Source organism: Lonchura striata, chromosome 17 (assembly GCF_046129695.1).
Source record: "Lonchura striata isolate bLonStr1 chromosome 17, bLonStr1.mat, whole genome shotgun sequence".
NCBI classification, from domain to species: domain Eukaryota; kingdom Metazoa; phylum Chordata; class Aves; order Passeriformes; family Estrildidae; genus Lonchura; species Lonchura striata.
Window position 1 is genome coordinate 14,185,767 of NC_134619.1, and position 27,152 is coordinate 14,212,918.

The window sequence follows — 27,152 nt, forward strand, 5'->3', positions numbered from 1 at the left end:
ATTGCCACTTGTCCTGTTGACAGCTCTTCTGTTGCCTTTAAACAAGCTTAGGATGTTCAGAGATGGTGTGGGGATTTTGTTTAGGTTTGGGGTTGCTCTTTTTGGGGGGAAAGGGGAGGATTTTTTGCGAGTGCAATGAAAACACTTTTTTTCTCTCTTCAGCTTTCTCTGTCACCATTTACATTTTCTATTACAGAAGTGAGGCATTGTTTTGCATCTTCCTTTCTAAGCTGTGGATGTTTCTTCTTCACCCTGTCTTTGTCACCAGTTTCTTCCTCTGTAAAGAGGAAACAGTCAATGTTGCTATGCTGTTGTACTCCCTATCCTAAAATTAAGATGTCGGGGTGTTTTAATTTCTCGTTTGGCTATGTTGTCTTTAGTTTTCTCTTTGGATCAATGCACTTAATTCTTTTCCTTACTACTCCTGAAGTTCTTCTCTAATAATGAAAGCATTTCTTCTGTCAGTCCCAGGATCTCTTTTGTGTCCTTGGCGGATTTTTTCCCCTTGAGGGGATTTTTTCCCCTTGAGTCCTTTGTATTTCCATGCAGATTTGTCATGCTTCTCTTCGCTCACTCATTCGTTCATCTTCCTCTTGGATGGCTGTTGTCAGGTCCCATGCAGCAGTTCTTGCTTAAGCCATTTCTATATGTACTTATGGCCAGTATTCTTCGTCCACTACACACATAAGTACATTCTAGTGTCTTGTATTCTCATGCTGTACATCCAAAATCTGTCCAAACATTGTAAGGAATTCCTGTTTTTTGGCCTACTGATCTAGACAAGCTTCTTGTTTTCACCGTTTCTACCATGGGTCTTGTTTGAATTCAAATTAATTTTCTGTGTTTCAAAGTTCTCTTGGGATCTGCCAGTGTACACTTGGTGTATCTTATTTGTCTCCATCTGGAAGCAGTTATTCATTATTATAGTCACATTTCCCTACAGTCTTGGCTCACCAGCCATATGTTCCGATCAGAAATTTTAGTCATGACCTTTAGCCAGTATAATCTCCATGTTCTGCTTCCTAACTAAACCCACTACAAACAAACCTCAATTTTTTTGAGTTTAAAGTCACTCCAGAAATAAACTGTCAAAATATGTTATTTGGTCTTATTTTAGAATTTATTGCTAAATCACCAATCCTGCTGTGAGCTGTATCCTCAGGTGATTTTAAAAGACAGGATTCCTTGGTTTCAGCAAAACTGTGTTGCTCCCGCTGCTGAGATTTTTGCCTGACTTCTATGCATGCTCATTCTTCACTGCAATTTATATGTTAATTTGTCATTACAGATCTTTCCATTTTCAAGCCACCTTACATTTAAAGGTTTGGTGTAAATGAATGCATTCAAACACTTGGCATTTCACACAGCCAATTTAGCAAATCAGAATTTATATCTGATTTGGAATAGGCCAAGCTAACACTTTATATTTTATTCTCAGTTCAAGCATTTCTATGTACAAAACATCCCTAAAAGTTTAGTGGAACCAAAGCTGGTTCCAGTGATGTGGTATTTCAATAAGTCTGTTTCTGTATTTGCAGATATATTTGGTGTTTGGCCTATAGACTTGATTACCTTGAAATATTAATTACAACCTAAGACCAAATAATTAGCACAAAGTAGAATTAGATGTGCAAGAAAGCTGTAACTGCAGAAGGAATTGAAGTCACATTCTGGCACTGGGTCAGGAAAATAAAGGGGGCAGTGGGCAGGGTTGCTTCAAAGTCTGAGGCATTGTGTGGACAGTGAGTTAAAAATAAGTGGGTTCTCTTAAATCATCCACACTGCTGCTCACACTGGCAGGTAGAGGGGAGGTTTTTCTCTCCATCCCAGGGCAGCAGTGATGTTTGGATGTGCTAGAGTGTGGGTGTTGTGCCACAAAAGAGCCTGAAAGTATTCCTTGCTCTTGCAACAGGAATAGCAGAGTTACTTGAATGAGCAGCAGTTCTGGATGTATTGAACTGTGGGGTTCCTCAGCCCACTCTGGGATGAAAAGACCCTTTGAGTGTGTGCACACAGCAGCACTGATAAGGAGTGTGTGCCTGGTGTGTCAGAGCTGGTGAGAGGAGCACATCACTTAGAAGAATACCAGTTATTTCTGTTCGTGTACATTGAATAAGTTAAGGGTGTGCTAAGAGATGCAGTAGAGCAGAAAGCAACAAACCACATTAATTTCTAATTTATATGAGGTCAAATGTGGGCTTTTCACCTTCTCTGGGTAGTAAGTTTTGTATTTAAATTATAGTTTGAAATTAGTCACAGTAATTTGTTAGAATTGTTGCACAGGTAAGAACTATAAATGTCTTCAGTGGATTTTGTATATTGGCAAAAAACAATTTCTGCCTAAACCTGTTGTATGATAGTACAGACTCAAAGATATTCTCCAATTATAGATTTTGTCTATTCTTTCCTTCCCATTTTCTATACTAACTAATCAGAACATTCTCATGTTCAGGAATGCCCAAGCGGCTCCCCCCGGGGTTCCCTGCAGGCCAGGCTAACCAGAACTTCCTGCAAGGCCAGGTGCCCTCCACAGCTCCAGGAACGCCAGGGAACAGCGGAGCACCACAGCTGCCAACCAGCCAGAACGTGCAGCACACAGGTCTGACTGCAGGGGGGCCTTCCTCAGCTTTTTCCATTTTCCATTTGTAGCACATGATGCCTTTTCCCGTGTCACACAGGAGCCATTAAACCCAAACCATTAAACTCGTGCCATTAACAGGGAGCTGCTGGCTGGGGCTGCAACAGCACTCTGCGTGTAGTACTGGATAGGGAAAAGAAAAGCATAAGGCTGCTCATGTTTCTCAACAACTATTATTGATGAGGACTGTGGGTCTGGGCTTCAGAAGCAGCTGTTGAGAAACTGAGTGGAAGGTAGCACTGAAATTTGGAGGCAAGGAGTAATAAAGATACAACACAAAAGGAATTTCTTCTCCAGGAAAAAAAAAAAATAGTATAATTATCTTAGAAGCAGAAGAGCAAAATAGTCTTGTTCTGCTTTGAAAAGATTATTTATTACTTCCTTCAAAAATTCCCAAAGTCTTCTTAAAGTGTGAAAATGAAATCTTGACAAATGTCTCCCTCCATTTCACAACTCAAATTATTAGGTTTTTTTGCTGGATTATGGATACCCTGATGATGCGATTTCATCAGTATTCCATGTGCATTTATTCTTTATCCCATTATAAAATATCCTCAGGGTTTGAAGCTCATTTTGACTATGAATTACTCTGCTGAGTTAGGTGACATTATGAAAGATTTTCAAACTTAGATGCAGATAAGAACTGAAATTAAGTTTCTGTTCTGTCTTCTGCAGTGGGATACAGGGGAAGTAGCAGTCCAAGTGTATATTTTGAGATGTATGGTGTTCTCTTTTGACAACTAACAATCAAACTTTGCATCCCAGGACTGCAAATACATGAGATATGCCAGTTTATTGGAAAAGGGAGGAAAGCAATTTTGGAGTACTCGACATTTGAAGGTGTGAAAACTCTTGCTCCACTCCAATTAGTCTCTTACTGGTATTTTCTTTTTATTTTCTTAAGGTGGCCAAGGATCTGCACCTCCTCAAACTCAGATGCAAGCAGCACATGGCCCACCAAATATGATGCAGGCCAATCTAATGGGACTTCATGGAAATATGAACAACCAGCAGGCTGGTGCTAGTGGGGTGCCACAAGTTAACATGGGCAACATGCAGGGACAGCCTCAGCAAGGACCACAGTCCCAACTTATGGGGATGCATCAGCAAATTGTGTCCTCTCAAGGACAGATGGTGAACATTCAGGCTCAGGGATCGCTGAACCCTCAAAACCAGATGATACTTTCTCGAACTCAGCTCATGCCACAAGGCCAAATGATGGTGACACCCCAAAACCAAAATCTTGGTCCCTCTCCCCAGAGGATGACCCCACCCAAACAGATGATTCCCCAGCAGGGACAGCAGATGATGTCCACACACAATCAGATGATGGGACCTCAGGGCCAGGTCTTACTACAGCAAAACTCCATGATGGAGCAGATTATGACCCCTCAGATGCAAGGAAATAAACAGCCTTTTAATACTCAAAACCAGTCCAATGTTATGACGGGGCCAGCTCAACTGATGAGAGGACCAACCCCAAACATGCAAGGAAACATGGTGCAGTTCACTGGGCAGATGATGGCACAGCAGGGCCCCGTGAATGGGAATCCTTCTCAGGTGATGGGAATTCAAGGGCAAGTTTTAAGACCCACTGGACCTGGTCCTCACATCTCTCAGCAACTTGGGGATACTGCAACCACAACAAACAACGATGGGAATTTGACGCAGATGTTACCTGAGGTTCCTGTGCAGCAGCCAAACATGGTGCCTTCTCATATGCAAGGAATGCAAGGAAACAATAATGCTTCAGGGAGTCATTTCTCTGGCCATGGGCTGCCTTTCAGTACAGGGTTTAGTGGAACTCCCAATGGGAATCAGGTTTCCTGTGGGCAGAACCCTGTGTTTCCTGTCAATAAAGATGTGACGCTCACGAGTCCGCTCTTGGTTAACCTACTCCAGAGCGATATCTCAGCAGGGCACTTTGGTGTGAACAACAAACAGAATAACCAGAATGCCAACAAGCCAAAGAAGAAGAAGCCTCCAAGGAAGAAGAAAAATAATCAACAACTAGAACAAACAACGTAGGTTTAATATTACAGTGTTTTTTATAAGGGGCATGAAGAAACTCACGCAGGCATCTTGTCAATATTTTATCAGCAAGTAATGGGTCAGAAAGGACTTGTATTTTATTCATGTTGTAGCAGTTTCTCTGAAGAGTTGGTCAATGGAATGTTTGTTCAAGATTAAAAATAACATGCAAATATCCAAAATCAGTCAGAAACCCAATTGTAGGAGCACTGTTCCTTACCTTTACTGGGTGAAGGAAGTTTAGCATGTGGCCCATGGTGCCACAGCCCTTGGAAGAGGAGGCTGCCTTTTTTAAGCAGTCTTACAGCCACGATCAAAGGGTGGGAAGTACATTCAGAAGAACTAGAAACCTCTATAAAACATGTGCAGGGCAGATTTTGGGGGGCTGTTTCCTGAGTCATGTGCATATCCTGACACATTTCTGCCTGGAATTGAGCTGGAGTTCTCTCTTAGTTGAAGCTGCAGCTAGAATTTAAAGGGAAGAATGTGGTATTTTCTGGATATGAGATTAGCAAATCCAAGCAGTGTTGGTCTTCTTGACCTAGCAGAGATTAGGAAGGAAAAAAAAACCCTACAGTTCTTGAGAGAGAGGAAGCCAATGGAAGAGATTGAAAGATCATGAATGAATATGTCTTTTTAGTGACAATATAAGATTACAGAATCTCTTCCTTCTTTGACCAGAGTGTTCTCTCTTGACCAGCTGTCCTGTAAGCATTTGCCATTGACAGTTCACTATCACCCAGCACAGGGTGGTAGCTGCTGCTGCTGTGCCATTATTCAGCTCAAATGGTGAAGGCAGATATGCTTTATTTAATTATCCTGATGCTGCAGATAAGCCCATGGGGCATTAACAGGAATCCACCTGATGGTATTGTGGGGGTTTGTTTTCAATCAGGGAAAAATGAAAAAAAAATTGCACAGAAAATTATAACACAGAAATACTCAAATATCAAAATTAAATTCTTAGAACCAAACAAAAATATGGCAATAGCACATGAAGATCCTGGTGTGGCTCTGGTTCCACCAGTCTGGCCCCTTTGAATAATCATGTTTTTAACCTGAAGTTTATGCTGCCTTTCCTAGAGGCACATGTTCAGTTCAGTGCAAAGAGAAGCTGGCATGAAGTACTAAGTAAAATGTTCAATATTTTAACTTTTCTCTTGGTTATTCAGTGTGTAGCCCCAGCCTGCATTTTCTGCAGTGTCAAGATTCCTTCATGAAGATGGAATTAATAATCTCATGGACATTTTAATTGTGGACTGAAAATCTCACATCTATACCAAGTGATCTTTTGTGATAATCTTTAATTGGCTTAACTAGTACAAAAATAAAATGCAGAAATGCTGTAAGGTAAAGCAAAGCATGCTATTTTAATAGGCCTTGGAAAAAAGCTTTTTAAGCCTCTCCTGTATAGTTGTATACAGTCATGGTATGGCTTGTCAGGTCCTCACTGCTGCTGAGTGATCTCAGATTACAGCTGGAGGAGGACACAGTCTGTGGCCAGGTGTGGAAACCTAGGTAAAGTAACTTGGCCAGCACTAATTGTGCAGCTTTGGGGTGACTTAGAAACCTAACACAGACACCACTTCCTCCAGTCCAGATTCCAGTAAAACAATGGTAACCACTGCTGTAGCAAGTGCCTTGCTGTGGAAGTGACAGAGCATTCAGAGAGAGCAGATGAGCTGGCAGCACCTTCTGAAAAAAAAAAATCCATTAATAATTAAAGAAAACTCTTCTTATGATTTTGTTTTCCTTGGTCTTCCTGATGAGCACCCAGCCTCAGTGTGGCCTGGGAATATCAATAAATGTGTCTATAAAGCTCTTCCTCTGAGCTTGCAAAGCCTCACAAGACTATTTGCTTATTAAAAAGTTTTTACAATAGAAGAAGTCTCAATTACAGCTTTTCTAATGAGCTATGACAGCTCAATTCAGCTCCTAAAAAAGGTTTTGAATCAGATTTTGGTGTAATTAACAAAGGAACCAGAATGTTGTTCTGATATGGATGAGCATTTTGGTTCGACATGGACTAAATCAATACTTGATCCTTGCAGAAGTACTAAGAAGGGAGCTGTTCTTACAAAAGTTCCTGAATTTATTCTCCAGCAAAAAGAGAGTGCAGTGAAAGCTGGCTATAACACCTTTCTGCTTCCCTCCCTCTCAGCTTTCCTCACATCATTGGGCAAGCTCAGCACTTTCCTGCCTTGGAATTGGCAGGAATGAAATCAAATTTGGATCACTTTCTCTTGCATCAGAATCAAATAAGATGCTTTTCATCTCAGTTTCCTCTCTGTCATTCTTCCTTTGAATTTTAGAATTCAGAGCAGCAAACCTTGTTGGAAATACAGCTTATTTGATAAAGACACTAAAAAGAAATTATTTCTGAGAAATAATAACAGTAACAAAAGTACAATTAGGAATATGGATTGCAGTCATGTTGGAATGTAAATAGGATAAGTGAACTATTGAAAGAGTTTATTCAGCTGAGTCTAAAATAGTTTCAAGGGTTTGCTTAATTGAGCAACTTTGCATTGGAATGAAACCCAGGACATTTTGGTTGTTTAAAAGTGTTTGCATCTGTGTGCTGAACCTGGAGACTGTGGGTAATGGGATGCAAACTGAGGAACAAGATGCTAGATGCAATGGGATTGTGGATAAAACAGGTTGGTTAATTCTATTAAATCCATGCACAAACAAGCAGTTGTTTCATGTTCCCCTGTGCACAGACCATGAGCATCCTGTGCACTGGTAGAACAGAAATAATCTGCTGTGGGAGGTCATTGCCAGTGCTGCCATTCAGGTTGCAGTGTCCAGTGCAGGTGGTGACAGCACTGCAGGACAAAGAGGTTTTTCCCTAGCAGACTCAGCGGGTTCCACTGCAGCTCTGGGGTCCCCTGGCAGTGTGGGGAAATGCCCTCACTCAGCAGCAGGGGAGGAGCCTCTCTACCCCCAGAGCTGCTGCTCCTGGGCAGGGCTGGGGCTGCCACACTATCATTTGACGTTTGCTCTCCTTATGACCCAGCTGCCTCCTTTGCTTTGGCTGGTTGGGTTTTCCTGGAGTTCTCTCTCTGCTCTGATGAGGGATTTGTATCTGAAGGCTGTACTTCAGAGTGCAGCTGGTGGAGCAGAGGTACTGCTGATGACAATCCAGACTGTACCAGGTGTGCAGTTGCTCTTATATATTTTTTCACATCTAGAGCAATAGAAAAGAAGAATAAATATGGAATATTTTGTCCTTCACACCAACATCTTGCTATTCATATTCTGGTTATTTTTCACCTTATTTAAGATTCAGTTGATGTTGAAATTTTCCAGCAGTGACAGAAACAGACTTTATTACCATAGCTGCTCTTTGCTGGCAAACCAAGCTCGGGTCTGTTCTGCCAGATTTGCACAGATCCATCTGGCAGGAAGTGTTTGCTAAGGATCCACTGTGCACCATTTTTGTTTTCTGGCTTAAACCTTTCTGTGCAGGGATGCTGTGTATCACCTTTGAGCTGAACTTTAACAGGAGCATTTTTAATTTTCCACCATTGTAAATAAATAGCAAAATTGACAAATTTGAGATTGCATTGACAATTTTAGGTATTACTTCAGTTCACGTGGCTGGTGCCTGCACCAAAGGCTGCAGCTCTTCTGGGTGATTTTGCTGCCAGAATTTTTGTTCACTTGTGGCTGTTAATATAATGCTCTGGGCATATCTCTGCATTTGCCAGTTTTCATCAAATTTATTGGTGGAGACATGTAAGCCTTCACTCCCTGCATCACAGAAATTGGTGACATGCTGAATATGACACAGCATTGCACTCCAGGTGCTTTCCTTGGCAGTACTTGCCCTCCACAGCAGTGGCTGGAACAGTTATGTTTGCCCTGTTTTCACCTTATCTCTTGGTATGTGTTCTCTCCAGTTTTGACCCACAAAAATTCAGGGATTTCCAGTCACATGCTTTTTTTTGAATGTTGATTAGGTAGGTGATAGAACATTAGGACAGGTCAGGGTGTCTCCATGCATGTCTACAGCTTAGTGTCAGCTGCACAAGATGCCAGAAACTGCTGTTCTCAAGTAAATTGAAACAGGATCTATCTCCCCAACATTGTGGATTTCAGATTCATATTTCACTGAAAGTGTTACTTCTGTCCATGGTGTTTCTGCATGATTCTACCTCTCTTTATTTGCAGTGTACTTTTTTTATGTCTTTAATTTTAGCTTAGAGCTTTTCCTACACAGAACTTCCTATAAACTTCATATATTCATGGAGGTGATAAGCAGTTTAGTTCTGCTCTTCATTCCTCTTTATTTTACATCCTCTGGCTGTATATACTGATCACTATAGAAACTTGGGGTTTTTCTAGGTCTGCAAAAGCTGTCTTGATTTAGTCCAAGTACTGGGCATTGAGTCTGGACAATTTTAAATTGTCCTAGAGAGTCTCCTGGAGCATCAGATTCCTCAGGAGAAGGACTTGGGGGGGATGATGCTGGATGAGAAACGGAATGTGACCCAGCATTGTGCACTCACAGCCCAGAACCCAGCTGAGTTCTGGCTGATCCCCAGTGTGGGCAGCAGGGCTGGGGGGATTCTGCCCCTCTGCCCCACTCAGGTGAAACCCACCTGCAGAGCTGCCTCCAGCCCTGGGGCACAAGAAGGACACTCCTTTGGAGAGAGTCCAGAGGAGACCACAGAGATGCTCCAAGGGCTGGAGTCCCTCTGCTCTGGAGCCAGGTTGGGAGAGCTGGAGGTGTTCACTTGGAGAAGAGGAGGCTCCAGGCAGATGTCCAGGGCCTGAAAGGGCTCCCAGAGAGCTGGAGAGGGACTGGGGACAAAGGATGTAGGGACAGGGCAAAGGGAATGGCTCCCACTGCCAAAGGGCAGGAATGGATGGGATACTGGGAGAAAATTGTTCCCTGTGAGGGTGGGGAGGTCCTGACACAGGTTGTCCAGAGAAGCTGTGGCTGCTTCATCCTTGGCAGTGTCCAAGGCCAGGTTAGACACTGGGGCTTGGAGCCACCTGGGCTAGTGGAAGGGGGTGGAATGAGATAGTCTTTAAGGTCCCTTCCTACCCAGACCAGCATGTGATCACTTGCAGAGCCCCAGCAGCACACAGGTCTGTCTCTGGAGGGTGACCACAATGCCTGGCATGTCAGTGCATTTGTGCTGTGGTGTTATCAAAGGTCTTGGATACCCTGAGTGGGTCACTGGGTGTAATACTGGAAGAAAAGGTGCTACCATTGAAATAAATTAAAAATGCATCTACCCGTGGCACTTGGTTATCCATTCAGATGTCATAGGAAAGCCTGTTTAGTTTAGTTGAAATATACAAGTCTCTATCCTTGAAATATCCATTCTCTTAGTTCTAAAGCTCAGGTTCACTGCAGAAATGAATGTTTAAGATCAACAGAGCACCAGGCAACTTGTTTCCTTTTCAGTAGTACCTAAGGCAGTGACTATACACAGACCTGGTGTGCATGTTCCAGTCTGGCAAGTTACGTCAGAGGCCTTTCAGTGGATTGTTCCAGATCTGTGGAGAGTGCTGGGAATTAATTACTTGAGTACTTAGTTACAGAAGCAGAAATCAAACAGTGATGTAGGGGCTGGCTCTTAATTGCGATTATTTTTCTTTCAGTTCTTCAGAATCACGTCCAGCTGGCCTGGAGGAGAGTGATCAGTCATCAATGTCTGGAGACCAAGGAATGAGTTTAGAGAAGTCTGGCCCTAAACTCTCCGATTTTGCAAGTAGGCCACCAGGTAGTAGGATTTTTCTGTGATCATCTGAATGTAATAACTATAGGAGAGTTTTAATGATCTTTGCAACAATTCCATTTTATTTATGCTATCACATATTCAATTTCAAACTTTTTTTCCTCCTAGTAAGTAATTGGTACCATTGTTTAAGTGTTTTCTTTGGGTTAGTTCAAAATGAAGAGGTGGCCCCATTCTCATTTATCATCCTGCAGGTATCATACTGAGTAATTCAGTATTATTCAGCAGTAACATAACTGATAAAAAAAGTTCTATTTCTACCTATAGCGCAGACTGATGTCTTAAAAACTTAGCATTTACTAATACCTGATTTTTGAGAAAAAACAGTGGTTGTAGTTGTAATAATCCTTTGCATGTAGAGAGGATTAAATCTAAAGTCTGCAATAGGATTTATGTTATAAAACACATGGGGAATTCTTAGCATGTTTTTGGCCAAGTAGCACACGGCAGATTCTACTTTATTCTCAAGAAAATGTCAGGTCTGGCAGGTATGCTGGTCCATGACACTTGGGGGCTGTCAAACTCTGAAGTTAGTTTTAAGGAGTAATAATTAGTGAAAGCCCAACTCTGCATTTGCCAGTGAAAGGAAGCCCATGGGCAGTTGCAGAAACCTGTCAGGTGTGAACCTGGGTTAGTAGCTGATACAACACACTAAGCAATCTCCAGTTAAATCTCATGCAAGCCATACGTTAAGTAAAACTATTTTTATTAATTAAGTAAAATCTTTGGCTTTGTTTGTAAAGCCTGTTTTGTTAATGTGTCTCTCAGCCAAGATAAACAGGCTCCAGGCTGTACTATCTATCCAATCCTGTTTGTTACAGAAACTCTTCTTCCTCTGATGTTTGGTTGGTTTTAACCATGTGTCATCCTGTTGCCTTAGGTTATCCATCTCAGCCAGTGGAGCAAAGGCCTCTTCAGCAGATGCCGCCTCAGCTCATGCCACACACGCAGCAGCCCCAGCCCCAGCAGCAGCAGCAGCAACCCCAGGCAGCCCCGCAGCAAGGCCAGGCACCCCCCCAGACACCACAGCAGCAGCAGATGATGATGATGCTGATGATGCAGCAGGATCCCAAATCAGTCAGGCTCCCTGTGCCACAGGGGGTTCACCCCCCCAGGGCACCCCTGAACCCGGATGCCCAGCGGATGCCAATGCAGCAGAGTGGGAACATGCCAGTGATGGTGAACCTCCAGGGGCCTGGGCCCGTGCCTCCCTCTCCTGACAAACAGAGGATGGCCCTGCCAGGCAATCCTCCTCTGGGAAATACTGCAAGAAAAATGGTTTATCCAGATAACGTACAGAATCCTTCCAGTTCACCCCTCAGAGAGGTATCATCAGTATCATCTCTTCCAGAAGGAGGTGGAGCTGAGGGCCCTCCAACATCAGGAGCTCAGAATAATGTGACATCTCATTTAGTAGTTTCACAGAACCAGTTAATGATGACAGGACCCAAGCCTGGACCATCCCCACTTTCAGCTGCCCAAGGTACAAGTCCCCAGCAGCAGTCTAGTTCTCTGTCTAGTGCTCTTACACACCATTTTCCAAATGTTGCTGCCCCATCACAAACGTCAAGGCCTAAAACCCCAAACAGAGCTAGCCCAAGGCCATATTACCCTCAGACTCCTAATAACCGTCCACCCAGCACAGAACCCTCAGAAATTAGCTTGTCTCCAGAGAGACTCAATGCCTCTATTGCTGGTCTGTTCCCTCCCCAGATCAATATTCCTTTACCTCCCAGGCCTAATCTCAATAGAGGATTTGATCAGCAGGGTCTGAATCCCACTACTTTAAAGGCCATTGGGCAAGCCCCATCAAATCTCACAATTAACAACCAGTCCAATTTTACTGCCTCACAGTCACACAAGTTGGAAGGTGTGGTCATTAATTCAGGCAAACAAACCAACGCTGGAGGAACAAAGAGAGCAAGCCCAAGCAATAGTCGAAGGTCCAGTCCTGGATCCAGTAGGAAAACTACACCAAGCCCTGGCAGACAGAATTCAAAAGCAGCTAAATTATCATTGACAACTCAGCAGAATCCATCTCTCTTGCAGAACATGGAGTTACAGAGAAATATGATGGCTAGTCCCTCTTCTTTGCCAACACCTGTGACCACAAGTTTTCAAAATAATTCCATGCTAAGTAACCAGAATCCCACAGTTTCTGTACCTGCTGTGACTGGCATTCCTGAAGACAATAAGGAGAGCCTTAGTGTGCCTCAAGATACTGAGAGTCAAAGTGCACAAGGTGTCCTAGGTAGCAAGGACCAGCCCAGTATGGAACTGAAAGGTGTCCCTACTCCAGAAATGAAAGTGCTGGTTCCTGAGGAACAGTCAAAAAAAGATGGGCAAGCCTTAGACGGCAGTAAGCTCCCAGTCATGGAGGAAAGTAAAGCCATGGTATCTCCAGCCATGAGGGAGGCACCAACTTCTCTAAGTCAACTTCTTGACAATTCTGGAGCTCCTAATGTGACCATTAAGCCCCCTGGGCTGACTGGTCTTGAAATGGCACCAATTGTCCCCACTGGTGAGGAGATAAAGAAGATAGCTGTCATTCCTCCACTGCAGGATTCATCACTGAGCAAGGAGCCATCCAATTCACTTAGCCTGCTTCAAAATAACGAGCCCTGTCCGAATCAAGAGCACCAGGAGCTGGGAGAAGTAAATGCAAGTGTGGAACAGTGTGTTCCTCCAGTAATGCAGAGGCCTGTTAGCTCTTCTATTTCAGGTCCTTTACCTCCCAACCAGATAACAGTTTTTGTGACTTCCAACCCTATTACATCTGTTGCTAATACATCAGCTCCGTTGCCATCCCACTTGCAATCTGCATTAGTGTCCACTGTTGTCACCATGCCCAACGTGGGGAGCAAAGTGATGGTTTCCGAGGGACAGTCGGCAGCTCAGTCCAATGCCCGGCCGCAGTTCATCACACCTGTGTTTATAAACTCATCCTCAATCATCCAAGTGATGAAGGGCTCTCAGTCCAGCACGATTCCAGCAGCCCCCATGACTTCTAACTCAAGTCTGATGCCTCAGTCGGTCGCGGTTGTTGGTCCTTTGCATATCCCACAGAATATCAAGTTTTCCTCCGGGCCCGCTCCTCCCAGCACCTCATCCACCAGTCCTGTGTCCAGTATTCCCACCAGCAGGTCACTTGTTCTGAATCCCTTGGCATCTCCTGTCCAACTGCCTTCTTCCGCTCCAGCTCCTTCCAGTGTTCCTTCACAACCTCCTGCTCAGCAAGCCAAGGACTTCAGCTCCGAGGAGACTTCCCAAGGTGCAGGGTCAGGTGAGCAGTGCCCTGTGCCAGCAGCCCAGTCGGGACCTGTTGTTTCCTCGCTGCTTACAAGCAGCCCGGGCGCTGGGAATAGACGCAGTCCTGTTTCATCCAGCAAGGGAAAGGGAAAGGTAGACAAGATTGGCCAGCTCCTGCTGACTAAAGCGTGCAAGAAGGTCACTGGCTCCCTGGAGAAAGGGGAAGAGCAGTACGCTTTGGATGGAGAAACAGAAGGTCAGGGACTAGAAACGTCGGTCCCAAGTAGTTTGGGAACGGAGCAACCCCCAGCAGAACTCGATAGCAAAAGCGGGACCCCTGCAGCACCCAGTGTTACCAAACAGAGCACTTCTGGGCCCAGCAGCTCGAGCCTCAGCCCCGCGGCGGCCGCTCCGTCCTGCGCGTCCCCGGGCGCGCCCCCGAGCGGCCCCGGGCCCGGCGCGCTCCCGGCCGCAGCTGCCCCGGCAGCGCCGGACCCCGCGGGCCCCGGCGGCGGCCCCGGCGGCGGCCCGGAGCCCAGCGGGAGCGCCGCGGCCGAGGAGCAGCCCGCGGCAGCCGCGGAGCTGCCCCCGAGCGCAGGTGAGTGCGGGCTGCGCGGAGCAGGGGCGGGGAGAGAGGGAGCCCGCGGCCTTCGGGAAGCCGCGAGCAAGGCTGACAGCTGCTCTCTTGTTTCTAGCGCCTGACTCATGCGCAGGCTTGTATTTGCCAAGATTCGAGTTCCAGATGTTTTATTTCACTTTCCAGTTACTGCTTCGGTGGGGTACTTGTCACGAACGTATGATTCTGTAACTTCATGTAACTGTTGGAAGCAAGGAGGAAAAGTGGGTGTATCAATAATGACAAATACATAGGGTCCCTTTTATACTGGTAGATACACTGGTATTCTGCTTTGGTCTTGCAACAGACTTTAGATTTTATAAATTATTTCGATTTATTGACAATTAATGATTAATGAATTGAATTAATCCTAATAATACTATTTTCCTCTCTGAATAACCTTCATCCTCTAGGGAAATTGCTGAATAACCTCCGAAGCAGAAGAAAAAAACAACCCACACCAAACCCCCCACCCCCGCCATTTGTCTAGGGAAAAACTTAAATGCTCATTTTGGAGAAATTAATGAAAAAGTTAACTGCGTTCAGTTTAAAAACATAAAATACCTTTACATCTGAGCTTTGCTATTTTAATTAGAGCATCTGGCAGACTTTATAGATGACATTGATGCTAGCTCTTGATGCCATTTTTAATTTATTGAATCTGGTGTGGATATAAACCTATCACTCTTGAAGCGGGCTGAGTGAGTGTTGTGGTTTACAACACAAATTGGACACAGAAGATAAAATCAGGGATGATAAAATCCACAGAAATCATACAGGGGAACTGAAAACTTCAGCCTCAGTGTGACTTTCCCCATGGCTGTTTGATGTCGTAGCTGCATGCCACTGGAAAATGGAAGCTTCCTTTGAGCTTCACAGAAGGAATTCTAGCTTTCTAGAAAGTGATAGTCTTTATTTAAGCAGGAATGCTAAACTTTTTGTCTTCCTGTTCTTGGTAAGTTCACTATCACATTGAAGCCTAGAAACAAAAATTATTTTTCCACCTGATTTTTTTTATTTGGCAACTTAAAAAAGGTTAAGTCATCATCTTTTTGCCAAAGGCCTTCAAGGGCAACTCTGGAGCATATTGTGCACTTGAATTTAAAGAGTGAAGGTATTCATTCATTAAAAATAAGCTATTTCCTCCCAGAATCTCTGCTGAAATTAAAATTTAAAAAAGGAGTCTAAACTACTGAAATTTTATTATTTCCTTTGATGTCACAGTCTGATGAACAACTGTTACCTTTAAAAATGGCGTTTATGATACTTCATTTCATCAGTCATTCTAGTTTGAGAAAACTTGCTTGGGATAGTTCTGCCAAAGTTTGTTTCAAAAAGGGGGAGGTGTGTATGGGGTGGGAGGGAAGTGGAGGGTAGATTAAAAATATATTGCATCTGTAAATGGCAAAGTGCAGTCAGCTGGGAGAGAGAGCATTTTCTACCAGCCTGATCACACAACAGGAACACCTTTACTCCCTTTAACAATGTTTTTTCCCTCCACTTTTATTCTAGCATCCTCTCAACATTTAACACAGAAAAAAAGTTCACTTGCAACATCAGAAAGTACTGTTCAAAGAACAGGTAAATCTTCCTTTGGAAAAGCAGAATAGAGGTGAACTAAATCCTTTATGAAAATGTCTTTGTTTGAATGCATATTCAGTGGTCACTAACACACCGTGTATTTTGGAGGTTGGGTAGGGGTTTTTATTATTATTTGTGCTTTGGGATGGTTTTACTTTGCTAGTTACATTGTGCTTTGGAAGTCTCCAAAGCCTTGTGGGAGATTCAGGATATGGTCAAGTAAAAGATGAAAAAATCCCCAAGAAATATTTTAGATATTCAGTGTTAAATTGGAGGGACTGGATTTGTAACAGTTCATAGTGTTTGAATTTGGAAGTTCTATGCTGAGCTAATAATAAAGGTGCATGTCTTTCATTGTACCCTTCTGAATACAGAAATATGATCATGCTATGCTGGGATTGTGGTTTAGAGTAGTAATCCTTTTTTTTTTTTCTGTTCAACTTTTAATGCTCTCCCAGCAGTGTTTCAGGATAGAGCCCTGGCAGATAACTTTATGGTGTTGCCAATTATTATCATGGTGTTTCACCATCAGTTCTGGGGTATTTTTAAAAAGTGATTCCTATGCTGAGCAGGGAAAACAGATAGATGTGGGCTTACTTATGGGAAGTGCCACTCTCCATCTATTTAGCATCTCTAATCTGATTTGAAATAGGGTTTTCAGGAGAGAAAACTTGTATAAAATTGTTTTCTTTGAATTTCCACTAAGACAAAGGTGGTCATACACCCTTGTTTTTTCACACACAACTCATTACTCTGTGCTGCTGTGACTATACTGGGGGTTCCTGCTGGGGGAAGCACTGATGCTATCCATTTTTTGCTGTTGGATAATCTTCTAGTTTAAATTTTGGGTGGGAAGAAAGGTAATTCCTTTCATCGCTAAGTCTCTTCTTCCTTAGTCCCCAAGATGTCTGTTTTTCTTGGACAGTTTTATATCACTTTACACTGAAGAGGCTGATGTTCCAACACTGCAAATTCATCCTAGGAGGACAGACATTGCCTATTCTCTTACTTTTTTAAATCCCTCTGTTCATTGTGCACACTTTAGCAAACTGGGGGCTAAATTGCTGTCAAAGGCAAAGCCCCAGTTTGTGTCCCACTGCCCTAAGTTTGATGGGGGAGTTGAGCTGGGCAATTAGACAAAGCACAGGAGGTTCATCCATGATATTGCAATGGTAATCCCCAAATCTCTGGCAGCTCCTCATTAGAGGGCCTGTGTTTAGATATAGGTCTTCCTTCTCAACAAAGGATACAGTGGATACAGAGACAAAAGCAGACCGTAAAAAGACATGACATTTTATGTGCTGAAAAGGAGAGATGAGGACTCCAAAGGAAACCTGACCTGTATGTACAAAATCACTGAGAGAGAGAGAGAAAACAGGTCAGACTTCTCTTTGCATCATCTCCACTGAGATATTTTCCAATTCTGTACAAGTGCAATTGGGCTTCAGAAATTTGTCATTAGAAGAGATTTCTGTGAGAGGCAGTTGGGTTAAGGCAAATTTTTATATGCACAATAGAGCCAGATGGGTACTTTTAAGGTTTAAAAATTAATAAAACCTAGAAGGTTTAGTAGAAATAAGCTGTGTAAAATGGAAGTTTAAAAAGGGAGATTAATGTAGCCAGGGAGTTTTTCTACAATTTTCTTCTGCAGGGCTTTAATTTTTCCCTGTCTTAGCTGACTGCAGTGTACTGAAGGCTGTAATCAGACCAAACACTTGGCCAGTGTGGTATTTTGGCTTGTTTTGCTTTGAGAGAAGCTTATCCTTGAGATCTAATATGTGATGATAAAATATGAGCTAGTCATGCCTTGTCAGCAGGTATGTACCTCTACAGCACACTTTAAAATTATCTTTTTCTTTTGTAGAACTTGAGACAAATGCTGCAGTAGTTGCTGGTCAAAGGTAAGGAGATAGTTTGTAGACTCAGAGTAGATATAGCTTTCGTGGGGAGGAAGTCCCTTTCTCTTTGCTTAACAGCTCAACCTCTGCTATTGTTTTTCATTTTCTTGGCCATATTCATTCTTTCCTGCTAAGAAATCAGGCCAGCTGAATGATTCAAACCATTGCTGAAATGCTATTAATTAACCTTTTCCTTAGTCTGTGCTTTGGGCAGTGTTTCCTCTCATCCTTTCAGGCCTGGATTTTTCATGACCTGGAAGGGTCTTGATGGTTGCATAGCAAATCAAAACTAGCCCTCCAAAAGCCTGCAGCTTAGCTATGCTGTGTCATGAATTTTTGTTTTCTAAAAGAAAGCCTTTCAAAAGTCTATTCTTCTGCCTTGAGGATTGTTTTTAACAGTTTTCCTCTATTTGCTTGTTAACACTCTGCCAAAACTTGATAAGAAAGTCAAGTAGAAACTTCATGTTGTCCTGGTTAAGACATTCAGTAATTAAAAGATATTGTTTCAAATGATTGTGTTCTGTCAGAAGAAAATACCATTTCCAAGATCTGCTTGGAAGATTCTAAACACCCCAGGCTCAGTTGGCAGTGAGAGCCCCTGGGGAGGTTTCTGGCTAATGGTGCTGGCACAGCTGGCCGGGTTTTGGACACTGCCCTCATGGGTGGAGTGACCCCCTAGGCTGGGCCGAGAGGGACAGCCCCTTGTTGGGTTCCTCAGGAGATGAGGCAGTGCCTTCCTTTATAAGGAAGGGAATGCAATACATTTCCTGAGATCAGGAATGGCTCTGAATTGAATATTGAACCCTATTTATCTTCATTTGGACTGGCATCTTTGAAAGAAAGCTGAAATTTCACAGTGAGTTTTCTTGAGGGTAGAATTTTTCTGAAAGGCTGAAGGTGGGACACTGGCAACTGAGCAGATTTTCCAAATGAAGTATCCTTGTGTGACTATGTCCAAACTCATCCAGCACATCAGATTTTCAGGGTATTTTCAGGGTTTTTCTGATTGATGCTCTTCTGAGTGAGACTGGAAAAGAAGGAAAGTTTGCAGGCAAACTGGGCCTAGTGATGGCTGCTGCAGTGTGCAGCTTTGGGTATGTTGAACTATACAGGACAAATCTTGGTATAATCACAGATGGTTTGGGTGGCAAGGGACCTTAAAATTTACCTTCATGCCATGGGCAGGGGCACCTTCCAGCATCCCAGGTTGCTCCAAGCCCAGTCCAGTACAGCCTTGGACACATCCAGGGATGGGGCAGCCACAGCTTTTCTGGGCAACCCGTGCCAATTTCTCCCTAATAGCTAATCTAAACCTATTCTCATTTAAAGCCATTAAAAATCTTTAAAACCTTAGGGGAACCTTGCAACCCATAAACCACTAGAAGTAATTTCACTTGGAGTAATTTGATTTCCTCCTATAAAAGGAGGGAAGTGATGTGCTAGATCCTATGAGACAACCCCAGTTCTGGATTTAGTCACTAGAATATGTTAAAATGACCTGTACTAACTGAACTTCAGGTGCTGATGCCTGTTTGCTTCCCTCTGGGAAGCACCCACCTCTTGGAGGGATCCAGTTTGTAGATGGCCCATAATACTCCCTTATAGGGAAATGTCAGTATTTTGTATCTGAGATAATCTACAATCTATAGTCTCCTCTGCTGTGTGTCTTTCCTTGAGAATGTTTGTCTCTCCTTCCATTGAGAAACTGTTTTATTTCAGGTTTCTGTTACTGAACCCTAAAGTTTGTGTGGTTTTAGTCCTTCCCCTCAAAACAGGACTTGTCTGAAGGGTGACACTGCAGTGAGACCTCTGTCACACACAGGTCACCCTGTGCCATGTCTTCACTCCAGTCTCTGATTCAGGCACCCTTCCTGAAATCCTGCAAGCTGTCACCCAAAGGGCCTGAAATGAGCTTTTTTCTTTTCCATTATCAGCCAACTAATTCATTTAGTTAATTACTTACCTTTGAATTCACACGAGAGTAGTTTAGTTTAAACTTCTGAAACTGCTTAGTCACCAGAAATTGTCTGGCAAGGATGCATTAAGGAGAAAATACCCAAAGCTCAGGATGAGTTTACAGGGCTAAGACAGATAAAATAAAAGAGGAATTTAATTACAAATTGTAATTGTCTCAGTAGCAAGAAACAGATTTCCAGAGTACCTAAAATTATTATTTTGTAGCAGAAAAAGCTTTTTGTTACAAAAAAAAAGATTTTCACTTCAAGCTTTAAAACTTGAAGAAAGTTTTAAAAAAACTTTTTTTTTTTTTTTTAATACGTGAAGAAATCACTTGGATCAATAGAGTAAGTCTTTTTAGCAAACCTAAAAGTTGGCATACTCCCTGGAGAGTTCTTAATTCCTCCTGATGTTTGTCTGCAATTTCAACTCTGCACCCCCATACTGCAGCAGTTTCTAATGTAACCTGTTTGCTTTTCCTAGACTTCAGTAAATGGTGGCACCTGTGGAAAACAGAGCAGACAATTTATAATGCATCTAATTTCTTGGTCTTCTTATGTTGAAAATATTCTCTTTGAGGACTTCTCAATTCTGTATCCTCTGATAATTTTTGATAGAAATGGACTATACTCTGGCTTACTCAGGTCATTCTTCATCTGGTAGAACTTCTGGTATCTCTAGCGTTTCATATCTTCAGTGCTAATAGTCCGGAACTGGTACCTGTGTTGGGCCATCCTCCAGCTTGTCTGACTTGCATAGAAAAACATAATTCTTCTCACACTTCATCAGAAATATTTTGTCCCACTTTATTAGTAATGAGACAAAAGAGAATTGTGAAAAGTCTAAAACTCCAAGTAGAAGAAATTCAAGAACAGAGGATTCTGCCGCTTCACAGGAAACTGTAGAGAACGGGCAGCGCAAGAGATCCTCACGACCCGCGTCCACATCCAGCACAGCTAAAGGTAACATGCACAGCCACCCTTCCTGGGGAGAGGGCAGCTCCTAACCTGCTTCCCCAGGTGTTTGCCCTGCCAGTAGCTGCCTCGTAACTCTGGTTTGCAGCTCATACACCTTGGGTGCTTTATCTCTAGTTTCAAGGATTTAGCCACAGGTTGGTGTTGAAGCGTTTCCCGACGTCTGCACTGGCAGTAATCCTGTATGAATTCCTCTTTGGTACATCTGTGGAACTTGTTTTCTGCAGCATTCAGCACCATAGTGTTCAGCACCTTGCCTAGTTGAATTCTCTTTGCAGAAATGTGTTGCTGTTGGAAGGACCGTACTGAGATCAAAAAGTGACATTTTCCTTTTCCTGAAGCCCGAAAGATACGAGACTTAAGTCTTCCCAAGTGCACGGTCGGTTCTTGCCAAGTCAAATGCCATGGTTCAGGCACGCTCCAGAGGCTGCTGAGGTGGCAGCCAGGAGCATCAGGGAGTGCTGTGTGCTAGCACAGAGCCTCAGCTCTGCTTCGCAACAACATCTGAACTCCTGAAGTGATTAACCCATGGCATTAGCAGGTGCTGACTTATCTTACTCCTACACAGGTTATAGTCTTTAATAATTATGCAGCATTTGTGTGATATGCACGGCCCAGTGCCAGGCTGAAGCTAATTCTGTCAGCTTCTTGTGTTTAAGGGTCAGAAAAATGCTGATGGACCAAAGTTATACAAGAGAGTAGAGAGAGACCGTCAAGAGGCAACATTCAACCACTATTTTAAAGATAATATGCAGAACAAAGAGGTACTAATATAAAATTATTATAAAAGGAAGTCAAGTTGAATTCATCCACTATTTCCATACTGGAGGTACTAAAGTGTGATGCTAAGAATATTGTGTTGTCAGAGTCTCAGAGAAGCATTCCAGCTTTATGTTATTGTGCAATGACTCCCAAAGATTACACAGGGGACCTATATGTTCTGCACTTTTGTGACTGCTGAATTTAATTATATTTAATTTTTGTGGCAGGACTGTGCAGAAGAATCTGAGTCTGTATTGTAAAAATAAATTCTCTACCATGATTGTGAAAAAAAGTTTGAAAAATGTGAAGCCAGTGTAAAATCCCTGCCTGTTTGAGGGGGTCTGGAGCGTGTGACCTGCCCCACACGTTGTACTGGGTAAACCTAAAGATGACAACCAGTGAAACTTCAAATTCTGAAAATGTGGGAACGGGAAAGTGCGTCAAATTTAAATAATACCAAAACTCTAACAGGAGTTTGTGCTGACTGTGTAATACATTTACCTCTGTAAATAAAACCTTTAGTTTTAAGTCGTGCATCTGAAGCTGCCACAGTGTCCAAGGGCTTTGCTGGAGAGTTGGGTGCAGCCTGCAGGGGACACCTGGCTGTGATGCCTTACCTGCAAGCACATGGCTGCTCCCAAGCTGTGGAGAATGAAAAGCAGGTGCTCTGGACAAGCTGCACATTAGTGAGGTGGCCGCAGGAGTTTCACCTGGTCTGCCACCTGTGCCTGCTCTGTTGTACATATTTGTTAGTGAATCAGAGCTTAATTATTCTGGTTTGGTTGCTCCTGTCCTCATTATATTATCTGTGTCCTGAGAAACCCCCTAATCCATGGTAAAAGGAGCATGGGGCTGGGAGGAGTTATCTCTTCAAATAGAGGCTGTTCAAAGTCATTATTAGGAAAAATAAATGAGCAGGGAGAGAGAAGCAGACTTTGACCAGCTGGAGTAGGAACTTGGTTGTTAAGCCTTGGGAAGGAGGAGGCAGAAGGGTCAGTGTGAGAGAAGAGGAGAACACATAGGGAGGGTCAGCCCTGTCCCCGTGTGTCCAGCACATTTCGGGGTGCTGGTTTGGGAGGTGCTGGTGATTCTCCCAAGGGACTGAGTGCTGCTGGCCCACTCCTCCTCCCAAACATGGAGCCTTGAGCACCAACAAGGGCAGCCACAGCTGCTGCTGAAGCTTACTTCAAAGTCAGTCCTGCAGTTTGGAGGGCTCCAGGCTGGAGTCGAGCCTGTGGAGATGTTTCACTTCTGAAAATTGGTACTGTACTGGTGTTTTCCCTTTTTGGAGTACTTTTCCAGCAAGGGCTGCTTTTAGCATTTACTGTAGCTTTGAGTTTGTTAAATTTTGAAATGTTGATTGTTTTTTTTCTAATTCCACATGTAACAGCTGTGGAGTTATACTGCTGCTATTCTAATTTTAGATGGGCTTGGAAATTTTTTTCCCTTTTGACTCTTAAAATACACACAGCTGCAATAGTTTTTGGAAAACATTATGAAGAGCCAAAGAGACATTGCCAACATTTAAAATCACATTTTTAAAAAGATTTAAAGATGCAAATGCCTTTGGTCCTTACTCTTTTTTTTGTTTTGAAATGGAAACTTAGTGCCTTGGTAAGTGCACTGGATATGTCATCTGCTGTCACCGTGGCCCTGCAGGTGTTAGCATTTGTGTCTTTTTGCATCAGCTCTGTTCCTGGGACTCAGTGTACACTGCAGAGACTTGTTTTCTAATGACCTTCTAGGAGCTCAGACAGCTGGGGTGTTGACTGGCATGGCAGAGTTGTTGTGTAGCACCATCTCCTCCTGGGACACGGCTCCCCTGTGGCACGTGGGGATGGCACGTAGGGGACAGTAAAAACCATTTTCTTTCAAGGCTGTTCCGTGAGGTTTGCAGGAGTGCCCAGCTGGGGCTCCGTGCGTGTCAGTCCCGCTGCGGGGAGATCTGCTCTGCGGGGCACACGCTCTGGTGTGAGGCTGGAAAAATGACAGGGCAATCTGTGCCCCTCTGGGGAATGGCTTACCGACTGCATATCCATGCTTTTTTTCTTCTCTTGATTTCAGAAACGAGTGCCAGTGCAATGCAGTCAAAAAGAAGAAAATCCAAGTAAATTACTGCATGGAAACATGAGACTTGTAAATGAGTGTGAATTTACCAATAGCAATTTTGAGCTGTGATTTTTCTTTTTTAAATAAAATTCTGTACAGTAAGTAATTTTAATATTATCTGTTCCCAATAAATGATTTTCTTTTCTAAAAAACAGATAAATAGATATAAAAACTGGGTTCTTCTAAAACCCCCTGGATTTGCAAAGTGAAGTCAGGGTTAGCACACTAGGGTAATGTGTTTGTATGAAATGGAAGATGAGGGGAAGACAATTGTAAATTTATTTGTTTCCACTTTTCATAAACAATTTAGAATACAGGGTTGTCATTTTTAGGTATTAAAATAATGTAATGTGCTGTTGTTTAAGTACTGTATGTGAATAGCAGTCAGAGGGTTTATAAACAAACCCTATGTTGTTTGGAAATGTAAATAATTTTATTATATAGTAGATCTGATGTATTTGTTGTAGAAATGGACCAGTGAAACAAAAAATAAATTTAAGGGTTTGTATAATGTGGAATTCCTCATGCTCTAAATAAATGTTATTGTCCTATAAATTGGGTTGAATTCTTATTAGCAACAATAGCAGCATCATTCCAATCAGGAGGATTGGAGGGATTATTTAGAGCTCTGGGCCTGCAAGCTCCTTATATGTAGCTTCAGCAAGGAATTTGTTTAACCACGAATGTACTGATGCAGCTGCTGCTGCAAAGCGAGGGAGGCTGCCCGGGCAGCAGAGGAGCCTCGGCAGCCTGGCTCCCCACCGAGGGCTGCTCAGCAGGGCGCAGGCGGGGAAAAGCCGTTCCACGGGACAAAGGCAGCCCGGCTGAGCTCTGCTGCCATCGGCCGCGGCGTGTGGGATGTGCTGCCTTGGAAAGTAGGTCAGGCTCACTGTTCTGGGAGCCGCTGGGGAGAGCCAGAGCCCGAGCTGTGCACACACACTGCCACCTCTTCTCTGTCTTGCTGAATTTTAAAAGATGTATCTCAAAATGCTGATTAAATATAAATAGTTATTAAATTGAAGTTGTCAGCTTTGATAATCACAGAAATTACCTATTTGTGCACAAGGTAGCAGGCAGTAAGTGAGGCCAATGTCACAGAATCATTGGGGATGGAAAAGTCCTTTAAAACCATCAAGTCCATCTGTTCCCATAGCACTGCCAAGGCCACCAGTAGCCCATGTCCTCAAGTGCAGCATCCATACGTTTTTAAAATCCTCTAGGGACAGGGATTGTCCTGGGAAGCTGTGCCAGGACTTGACAACCTCTTCCATGAAGAAATGTTCCCCAATATCTAACCTGAACCTCCTCTGGTGCAAATTGAGGCCATTTCCTTTCAGCCTCTGCCTTGTTCCTTGGGAGCACAGCCCAACCCCACTCCACCCTCCTGTCAGGAAGTTGTGGAGAGTGAATGTTTCCCCCAAGCCTCTTCTCCAGGACGAGCCCTCCCAGCTCTCTCAGCTGCTCCTGGTGCTCCAGCCTCTTCCCCAGCCCCATTCCCTTCTCTGGATACACTCCAGCTCCTCAATGCCTTTCTTGTCATGAGGGGCCCAAAACTGTCTCCAGGATTGGAGGTGTCTCACCAGTGCCCAGCACGGGGCACAGTCACTGCCCTGGTCCTGCTGCCACACCATGGCTGGTACAGGCCAGGTGTCATTGGCCTCTTGCCCACCTGGGCACACCAGGCTCTTGTTCAGCTGCTGTCACCAACACTCCCGAAGCCTTTTCCACCAGGCAGCTTTCCAGGTGCTCTTCAGTGTCTCCATCCTCCCTGCCAGTGTGGCTGCTCGTGTCCCTGTACAGGCACAGCTGATGTGGGTACGGGAGCCCCCCAGTCTTTACTGGGCCCCTGCTCTCCACTGAGGCTCACCCTGCTCCGTGCTTGGCCTCGCTGCTCCTGTTGCTGCTCAGGTTGGGTGGGAAGCTTTGGAGAATAAGGACAAAGTCCCCAAAACTGGAAAGTCTTCACAGAAAAGGTCCACATACCAATAAACCAGAGAAGAGGGGGAATGTGCTTCAGTTTGTGGGAAATACCGCCCTGTGGGGAACCGACAAGTGTGAGGTCAGGGTCATGGACCTTGGGAAAGAATAACTCCAAGATCCTGCCACTGGGAAGGAGCCTTGGAAGGAGCAAAGGGCCCCTGTAATGGTCCTCTGAGCAGTGCTGGACCTTGGAGCAGCTCACAGTCAAAGCCCTGGAGGAGAGAAGAGCCAGGCTGTGGGCAGGGAGGGCAGCCCATGGGGCAGGGAAGTGATCCCTTGGCATTTGGGCATCTGGAATAATATCACCTGGTTTCCACCTCCCACCCAACCACAAGATGTTGATAATGTAGAGGAGACACAAGAGAGGGCCACTAGGATGGCCTGGGGCTGGAACACCGAACCAAAAGGAGACACTGAGGGAGATGGGCGCCATCGCCCTTTTGTGATCTGCAGAAGATGGAGCCAGGATCTTCTAGACATGTGAGCTGGGAGACAGGGATGGACACCACCAGGATAAATGGAAAGAGAGGAGCTTCTGAGTGGGCAGAAGAAACTATTCCCCCTGGGATGCAGTGGCAGGATCTCTCCCTTTGGAGAATTTCAAGCATTGGCTGAACAAAGCCCTGTGGTCTGAATTCAGGACTTACCCTGCTGTGAGCAGGATGTTGGACTGGAACCCTGAGCTCCATCCATCACAAATAACCCTAGGCTTTGTCTCCAGCTGCCAAACTTGGTTTTCCCATAAGAAGGTTCATCAAAGCTATGAAAGCTCACTCCCAGCTATTTTTTTCATTCCCAGTATCTAATCTAACATTTCTCTGAAGTGTTCTTCCCAGCACCTGGGGGGTCATGGGTGTCTCCTTGGCTTGACTCTGCTGGAGGAGCTGTCACAGCCACTGGGCTGGGCAAGCCCCATCCCACCCCTGCCCAAAGCTGCTCATGGCCATGTCTTCTCTCATCTTGGGTATCTCCAAGGATGAAGACTCCTCAGCCTCTCAACCTGCTCCTGTGTCCAACCACCCTTGCAGTGAAAAAGCATTTTCTTATGTTTAAGTGAAATTTCTTTTTTTTTTTTTTTCTTTTTACTTCAATTTGTGTTCTCAGCCTGTCCCTGCAGTGAGAATGTTCCAGCTCTGTTTTCTGCACTCCCCCCATCAGTAATCTGCACACAGGGCGGGATCACCCTGAACTGCCTCCAGGCTGGTCAGTCCCAGCTCTCAGCCTCTCCTCATCTCCAAGTCTTTAAGCACATTGTTGGCATCTCTGCCTCTCATAGGTACTGAGAGCATCTCACACTGTGCTTGGAGAAACATATGATGCTGCAGTGATTGGCTGATCTGGGATTTTCTCAGGTCAATTGACATCTGCTTTAGCTCTGTCAATATCTGCTGAAACGTAAGGTTTGGTAATGGGGAAGGGGGAAAAATCCCCTCCAACTCCTCAGCCCGTGCTATCCCCTCTCCTGTGTGTTCTTGTCTTCAAAGGGGATGTTTTTCTGTTATTTGTCTCTTAAACCATTGATTTTTTTTAAAAGCATTTCTAAAAAACCAAAGCATTTTGCAGACAGATTTACTTTCAGGCTTTAGAGGAATACACATAAAA

The 27,152-nt window shown here is 44.0% G+C and overlaps 1 protein-coding gene across 2 annotated transcripts in view; it reads left to right on the forward strand.

Annotated features, from left to right (window-relative positions):
- Window positions 1-24,125, forward strand: part of NCOA6 (nuclear receptor coactivator 6) — a 43,622-nt gene extending 19,497 nt beyond the window's left edge. For both annotated transcript variants that reach the window (XM_031506537.2, XM_031506536.2), the window contains 8 exons: window positions 2,453-2,599; window positions 3,543-4,662; window positions 10,289-10,410; window positions 11,306-14,272; window positions 15,803-15,871; window positions 17,736-17,772; window positions 20,539-20,687; window positions 23,526-24,125. In XM_031506537.2, the coding sequence (XP_031362397.2) occupies window positions 2,453-2,599; window positions 3,543-4,662; window positions 10,289-10,410; window positions 11,306-14,272; window positions 15,803-15,871; window positions 17,736-17,772; window positions 20,539-20,687; window positions 23,526-23,572 (4,658 nt within the window). In that variant the 3' untranslated portion in view covers window positions 23,573-24,125. The remainder of the gene's footprint in view (window positions 1-2,452; window positions 2,600-3,542; window positions 4,663-10,288; window positions 10,411-11,305; window positions 14,273-15,802; window positions 15,872-17,735; window positions 17,773-20,538; window positions 20,688-23,525) is intronic.
- The last annotated feature ends 3,027 nt before the right edge of the window (window positions 24,126-27,152 follow it).